This window comes from Wyeomyia smithii, chromosome 3, assembly GCF_029784165.1.
Source record: "Wyeomyia smithii strain HCP4-BCI-WySm-NY-G18 chromosome 3, ASM2978416v1, whole genome shotgun sequence".
Lineage (NCBI taxonomy): Eukaryota > Metazoa > Arthropoda > Insecta > Diptera > Culicidae > Wyeomyia > Wyeomyia smithii.
The window spans coordinates 135,638,319-135,646,475 of record NC_073696.1 but is presented as its reverse complement, the minus strand read 5'-3'; the positions used below and the strand labels follow the sequence as shown (position 1 = coordinate 135,646,475).

At 43.4% G+C, this 8,157-nt stretch overlaps 1 protein-coding gene across 1 annotated transcript; it reads left to right on the top strand.

Moving 5' to 3' along the window:
• The first annotated feature begins 6,265 nt into the window (after positions 1-6,265).
• Positions 6,266-7,313, top strand: LOC129729583 (uncharacterized). Its single transcript, XM_055688256.1, has 3 exons — positions 6,266-6,348; positions 6,406-6,790; positions 6,906-7,313. Exons 2-3 carry the CDS (start codon positions 6,407-6,409, stop codon positions 6,927-6,929), a joined length of 408 nt encoding a protein of 135 aa, XP_055544231.1. The 5' UTR covers positions 6,266-6,348; position 6,406; the 3' UTR covers positions 6,930-7,313.
• Positions 7,314-8,157: the final 844 nt, after the last annotated feature.

Genomic DNA, 8,157 nt, shown 5'->3' with positions numbered 1-8,157 from the left:
ATCACAGTGATATTAAGCCGCTGGCTCACAAACCTAACCAACAAAATAATGGCCCTTTTTTTACTGTCCTATGCGGCTGTCAAAAAAATGGGTAAATTTAAAAATGTGAAATGGATAGAATCGTATAATATAATATCCAATAGCAATATCTTTGTTGCAGAGATTTGCGATTCTGACAATTGCTGATAGCAGATAAAATACTCCTGTATTCATAAATAAGAGTCACTTTTATACATTTGCAAATTATTAAAAATAATTGATTTCACTTTCACTTTTTATCACTATTTTGAGTAACAATCACGAAATTTCTGTTTTTGCATGGATGCAGGTTTTATTTAATAATGGGTAAAATTTCACCCATTTTATTGAGAAAATTCATTTGAAATGAATGAATGAAATTGTACCCAGTTTTTGACGATTGATCGGTACACCCGTTGATGGGTAAATCGAGTTTTCCCATTAAATGGGTTGGCTCACGTTTTGGTCCAAAAGGTTGAAAAAGTACTCATTAAGTTTTCCTTCCTTACCGTGCAGGCTAAAGAGAAAAAGTGTGCGCAGAACTATTCGAAATGAATCAAAGCAGAGATACCAGATATTTTTGAAAAAAGGCTGGAACTACTCGAAAAACTGAAAAAATCTGAAAAAAATCTCTCAGTGATATATATATATATATATATATATATATATATATATATTTTTTTTTTTTTTTTTTTTTTTGTTTCAGGTGGAGGAGAAATTTGCATCCAAACCCCTGAGGTGACCAGCCTCAGGGAGTGTGGGGTTGGTTTGAATCAGTGACCGGACCCACTAAAACCCCTCCAGTCTCCAGCCCATAATACTCCCCGGGACCACCGCTAGGTATTGCTTCGGGGAGCGGCTTTTGTGCTCTGTGCACCCTCTTGGTTCTATAGATCTCTTTGCTAACTTAGCTAACTAACCTGGAGACTGGCCGTTAGCTAACACTGGCGTGTCGGTGGTCAACCTGTCGCCTGTTTTGCCATTCTAAAACTATTTGAGAGGCGGCTGTACAAACCGCCCTCCAAATGTTTGGGTCTTTACACATCCTCCGAACTAGGTTGTCCGGAGTGGTGTCTGGCCCGCTCACTACCATCATGTCGCTCCGCGCATGCACAAAGCGAGGGCACACGAGGAAGACATGCTCAGCAGTTTCTTCCGCATCCGCGCACTCGGGACACATGGGGGACCCCGCATGCCCGAATCTGTGTAGATACTGCCTGAAGCAACCATGACCTGACAGAATCTGTGTCAAGTGGAAGTTAACTTCTCCATGGCGCCTCCCGACCCATCCGGATACGTCCGGAATAAGTCGATGCGTCCATCTACCCTTTGCGGAATTGGACCATTCCTGCTGCCATCTGATCATCGAGAATGACCTTCTGGTGCCTCGTATACCCCTTGTGTCACGTTGATCGAAGCATTCTACGTCCTCCTTAATGGCTATGCTGATAGGCATCATGCCGGACAGGACGCAGATTGCGTCGTATGACACTGTACGGTACGCGCTCACAACCCTCAGGCACATGAGCCTGTAGGTACTTTCCAGTTTTCGACGATGACTGTTGGTACCTAACGCTTTGGACCACGCTGGCCCACCATACCTAAGTATGGACGAAGCCACGCTGGCAAGAAGTTTACGCTTGCTGCCATATACCGCTGAGCTATTGGACATCATTCGAGATAGTCCTGCAGCGGCCGTTGAAGCCCTCTTACAGGCATAGTCGACGTGACTCTTAAATGTGAGCTTATCGTCAACCATAACCCCCAAGAGCTTCAAGGAACGCCTTGAGGTAATGGTGCAGTCACCGACTCTGACCACCGCCTGTTGCTCTAATTTGCGGTTGTTCACAACCGTAACCTCCGTTTTATGGTGCGCTAACTCCAGTTTCCTAGAGTGCATCCAGTCTTCGACCTTGCGTATGCAGTGCGCGGCCGTCAACTCGACCTCTTCGATCGACTCGCCGTAGACCTCTAGCGTGATGTCGTCTGCGAAACCGACGATCACAACCCCTACAGGGAACTTTAGTTTCAACACCCCGTCATACATGACATTCCACAACACCGGGCCCAGGATGGAACCTTGCGGTACCCCTGCGGTGATTGGGACGCACTTCTGACCCTCCTCCGTGTTGTAAACTAGTACCCGATTCTGGAAATAATTTTCCAAAATCTTGTACAACGACACCGGTACGTGGATGCTCCTAAGCGCGAGCGCTATGGAGTCCCAACTGGCGCTATTGAATGCATTCGTCCCGTCAAGCGTGACGATTGCGCAGTAGCGAATGCCCCAACTCTTACGCTGGAGTGCTACCTCTGCCGTCTTGGTGACAGAGAGAATAGCATCCAGCGTGGATCTACCTTTCCGGAAGCCGAACTGGTTACTTGCCAGACCGTTTACACCCTCTGTGTACTTCACCAGTCTGTTGAGGATAATCCTCTCAAGCACCTTGCCCGTAGTGTCCAGCAGACAGATAGGTCTGTATGCCGATGGGTCCCCTGGCGGTTTCCCAGCCTTCGGCAACAGCACCAATCTCTGTCGCTTCCACCTGTCCGGAAAGAGGCAGTCATCCAGGCACTTCTGCTTGACTGCTCGAAATAGATCGGGGGCCACTTTCATGGCCGTCCTGATGGCCAAGTTCGGGATTCCATCCGGTCCCGGTGCCTTGCTCACCTTTAGGGAGTTGGCGATCACGATGAGTTCCTCATTCGTAACCCTTACCTCCTCCACAACCTCTGCACGGCTGCCGTCTCTCACGGATTGGATGCCCGGCAGGTTGGCCGACCATCCCTGGCCTGTGTCTGAGATACTGGAACGTCGGACGTGAGACTCAGCAACCGGAGGCCAAGGATTTGGCTCGTGTCTTGGAAAGAGTCCCTCGATGATACGCTCCAGCTTTGCTGGTGATCGCTCTGCAGGCGCCAACACGCCTTTGGTCTTCGCCATTACGACTCTGTAGGCGTTACCCCACGGATTCGTATTGGCACTCGCGCATAGCCTATCGAAGCAGGCCCTTTTGCTCGCCTTTATCGCACTTTTAAGCGCCGATCTTGCAGATCCGAATACTACATGGCGCTCTACCCTCTGTGCATCGGTACGTGCACGTTGCAACATCCGTCTTGCACGGAGGCACGCGCTACGGAGGTCCGCTATCGCGTCGGTCCACCAGTATACCGGTGACTTACCATTCCTAGGTTGGCGGGTCCTAGGCATGGTGGCGTCGCACGCCCGCGATAATGTGGCAACTAATTGGTCAGCACTCGGGCGGAGCCAACTGCCCCCCTCGCGCTCTCTTCTCATTGCTTCTGCAAATACCTCGGCATCGAAATGCGATGTCTTCCACCCGCGGACGGTCGGAGTATTGGCTCTACCCGTCGCCTGCCGCCTCACGTTCTGGACTACGCTATAGCAGACCGACTGGTAGTCACTATAGGTGTAGCCATCGTCTACCCTCCAGTTCACGATCAGTCCTGGGCTGGAGAACGTCACGTCGATGATCGACTCCGCACCATTTCTGCTGAATGTACACTTGGTTCCAACGTTGGCCAGATCTAGGTTGAGCTTTGCCAAAGCTTCCAACAAGATCTGACCCCTCCGGTTCGTGCGGCGGCTTCCCCACTCAACAGCCCAAGCGTTGAAGTCGCCCGCCACTACTAAGGGTGTTAGTCCCGTCAGCTCCATAGATAATAAATCGACCATCTGGGTGAACCTTTCGATAGACCAACGCGGCGGAGCATAACAACTGCAGTAGAACACTCCGTCCACCTTGGCAACCGCGTATCCTTCATTTGAGGTTGACACAACCTCCTGAACCGGGAACTTGCTGGTCGTGCATATGGCCGCCGTACTGGACTTATCTACAACCCAATTACCGTTTCCGGGAGGAATGCAGTAGGGGTCCGATACGATTGCGATGTCCGACCGCGACACAGACGCTGCTTGGTATAGCAGCTGCTGTGCCGCATAGCAATGGTTCAGGTTCAATTGTGTCACCCTCACGCCCGTGGTTTCGTGGCCGCCTTACCGGCTGGGCACCGTGGGCCTCCCATAAAGTGCTTGGCGTCCCCGCAGTCTTTAGCTTTATGGCCAGCACCACCACAACGCCTACATAATTGGCTCCTATCGGGCCCCTTGTAGGTCCAGGACTTGTGTCCTCCCTCGAAACACCTGAAGCAAACGTCCGGCTGCTGGAGTATGCTCAGGGGACATACTGACCAGCCAACCTTAAGTTTGGCTGTCTTCAGGGCCAGAGTTGCATCGGCCGATGCAAGCCGGAAAGTGGCCACCTGGGTCCCCGCTGGACCCTTTCGGAGGCGAATTACATATATATATATATATATATATATATATATATATATATATATATATATATATATATATATATATATATATATATATATATATATATATATATATATATATATATATATATATATATATATATATATATATATATATATATATATATATATTTTTATATATATATATATATATATATATATATATATATATATATATATATATATATATATATATATATATATATATGTATATATATATATATATATATATATATATATATATATATATATATATATATATATATATATATATATATATATATATATATATATATATATATATATATATATATATATATATATATATGTATATGGGTTGTGTGCAAAGCCACGACCGCAAGATGAAGTAGAATACTTAAGATAACCCGGCTGCTTGCGTGTTAGTCATTTTTTCTAGTAAATAAACGTTGACTAATCAGTTCAATCGAATTTTACGCTTCAACAAGGATTGACCATTTTCAATAATATAGTAAGGGGCCATCCACATACCACGTGGACAGTTTTTTAACGATTTTAACCGATTAATGCCGATTAATTAACCGATTAATGCCGATTACATCTTTGCGTTATCACTGACAGTGCGAATAAAGTATTCCTTGTGATAAAATAAACAGTGAAATGCTGATTCAACACTCAAAACTAGACGGCTCACGTGTTGTCAAAAAAAGTCAACTTTTCATTGACTAGTTCGCTATCCATTGCTACGCCACAGCTGTGGCCGCCTTCCGCCATCGCTGGTGTCCACTGCACTGCTAGTGCTGCTGCTAAGGGAGGACGACTGCTGTTGTCGCTGTCTAGAACTATTATGAGCGGCTTCGGCTGAAACAGGCTCTTAAATAGGCCAAATAGCATGTTTTCAATTGCAAGGTATATAATTCTGTCGACCGTGCTTGGGTAGGCTGACCAGATTTTCTCGGGATAAAAACGGGACAATTGGGTTCAAGAAACGGGACACATTATAAAATAGATTTTTGAAAATGTTTACCAACCAAAGCATACAAACATATGTACTTGACTCAGTTAAACATAATTTGTATCGTACCGTGTCAAATAAACTATTTTAAAACTAAAAAAAAAGCATACAAACAATTATTCATTGCTTTGATGAACTTGCCCTATACTAGAGAGTGTGATTTTCTGCAATGAGTTCCTGAAATTCGTCACATGGAAAATGTGGAATCTATCGCAACCTTCTAACGGTCGGTCATTAGGACATTTTGAGATATTATTCCGCAAAGATTCTTGTTTGTAAACAATTAGATGTGTGGAACAGCGGCGGTGAAACTTTTAGACAGAAGAAGTAAAGTTAACATTGCAAGTTACGTAGGGCTTCGTTAAGTAGGTATGTAAATAATTCGAATTTAGACTATTCCAATCTTGTTAATAATATCGTTCAAAGTATGTTGAAGAAATACATGACGATGGAGCAGAAAAAGTACATGGTGGATTACATGGCTGAAAATTTGGACTTTGCCAACAACCGATTCCAGGCGCTCAGAGGAAAGGAGCTTCAAAAACAAAAATGGAACGGTTTAAGCACGGCATTGAATGCTTTCAATGCCACAGGTGAAAACATATTTCACCTATTCACCGCTAGATGTCTTTACGATAATTTTCAGGATGGGTTTTTGAAACGTCCTACTTAACATCTCTTCTATGTCCTTCCGTTTCTTGGAAATATAGCATAGTTCATCATTTTTTCTATGACGAATTGATTTTTATTTGCAACATTCAATATTAGTAAGTAAAATTCTCAATAGAAATCGTTCAAATCTTACTGATACCGGTGTGTGCTCAAAAATGTGGAATCTATCGCAACCTTCTAACGATCGGTCATTAGGACATTTTGAGATATTATTCCGCAAAGATTCTTGTTTGTAAACAAATAGATATGTGGGACAGCGGCGATGAAACTTTAAGACAGAAGAAGTAAAGTTAACATTGCAAGTTACGTAGGGCTTCGTTAAGTAGGTATGTAAATAATTCGAATTTAGACTATTCCAATCTTGTTAATAATATCGTCCAAAGTATGTTGAAGAAATACATGACGATGGAGCAGAAAAAGTACATGGTGGATTACATGGCTGAAAATTTGGACTTTGGCAACAACCGATTCCAGTCGCTCAGAGGAAAGGAGCTTCAAAAACAAAAATGGAACGGTTTAAGCACGGCATTGAATGCTTTTGGAGGAGCAACGAAGTCCCTCGATCAATGGGAACTTTCGTGGCGTGATCTCAAACAGAAAATCAAAACAAAATGGTTGACTATTCAGAACCGACAGAGCGGTGAAAACGGGTTAGTGCAAAAGAAGCGAGACGTTCTCTCGGAGCTGGAAAAGATGGTTCTTGCTATTATGCAGAAAGATACAATAGATTGCGACGGCAGAACTCAAGCAGGCGGATTTAATGAACCGGTAAAGCACAAAATTTCATAAAAGTATATGGAATCTAAATTATACTTTGATAGAAATTGACTATTTTCTGTGATGTTATGCTTACATAGTGTGTTTTCTTTATAAACCCTTCCAGTGGATTCGGGAGATAACACGCTGAAGAAAACGTCGAATTGCTCGATGATGAGGTCGTAAACATGCCCGCTGATGTTAGCGAAATGTATGGTGGCCTGGTTGAGATTTCATCAAACACCGTACCTTCAAGAACATCGGATGCAGTAGAGTATAACGATCCTGCTTTAGATCCTACGACCATCCACGAAACATCATCTCGCCACAGAGGAACTGCCACTTCTTCGAGAGGAAGACAACTCGGCAGAGGCCAACGATATAAAGATACCGGAATGCAAAATATGGAATGTCAATTTTTTCAATGTCTTGAGAATATGCAAAACGATAAAAAGGAACATATGAAACGGAAACTCGAACTACAAGAGAAAAAGCTGGAAATTTAAGAGCGAAAGCTTGATATCAAGCAACAAAAAATGGGTACATTGAAATCAATCAACGAGAACCTGCAGATGCTGTTTAATCTTAATTAAGTTTATAAGGATGTTAGTAACCTTCATGAATCCATTAGATTGTTGGCAATACAAAAAATCATACTTTTTTCAAGTGAATTATTTTATTTATCGAGTTCGAAAAGTTTTAGAAATGTGTTTATCACTGTATGAAATAGCTGTTTATAGCTCTTCTTCCTATGTCCAAAATCTGACCATTATCATCCTCATGACTATAGCTCTCAACTTCATCATTTACATCATTACCCTCATTATTTAAATTAACGCCAAATCCTCTCCGACAGGGTATTCATTGTAAACTAAAAAGTTGTGAATTATCACACAGCTATTGATAATATCACCAAAACTCTTTTCATATCGTAAAAGTGAATCTCGAGAAATGCAACGGAATCTAGACTTCAGACAACCGTTGCACCGTTCGAAAGGATTTCGGGCTTTAGAGTGTGCTGTGTTGAAATCGATCTCCGGTTGTCTTCTTGTCCTTGAATAAGGAACAAGTAGCCATGGCTCGCACGGGTATCCCCCGTCTCCTAGCAAATATGTACTTCTGCATCCGCCATCATATTTCTGCTTTAAGTGTCCGCGTACTTGACTGCGTTTCCATATAAACGCGTCATGGGTTCACCCACCGTATCTTGCGTTCACATTGAATATGCGAAGGTTTATATCGCATATAATTTGAACATTTTTGGAGTGATAACCCCTTTCGGTTCAAGTATACATGTTCCACATCTTTTGGGGGGCTCAAAATTGGAACATGTGTACAATCAAGGGCTCCAATCACCCCGAGAATTTTGAACTGTTGGA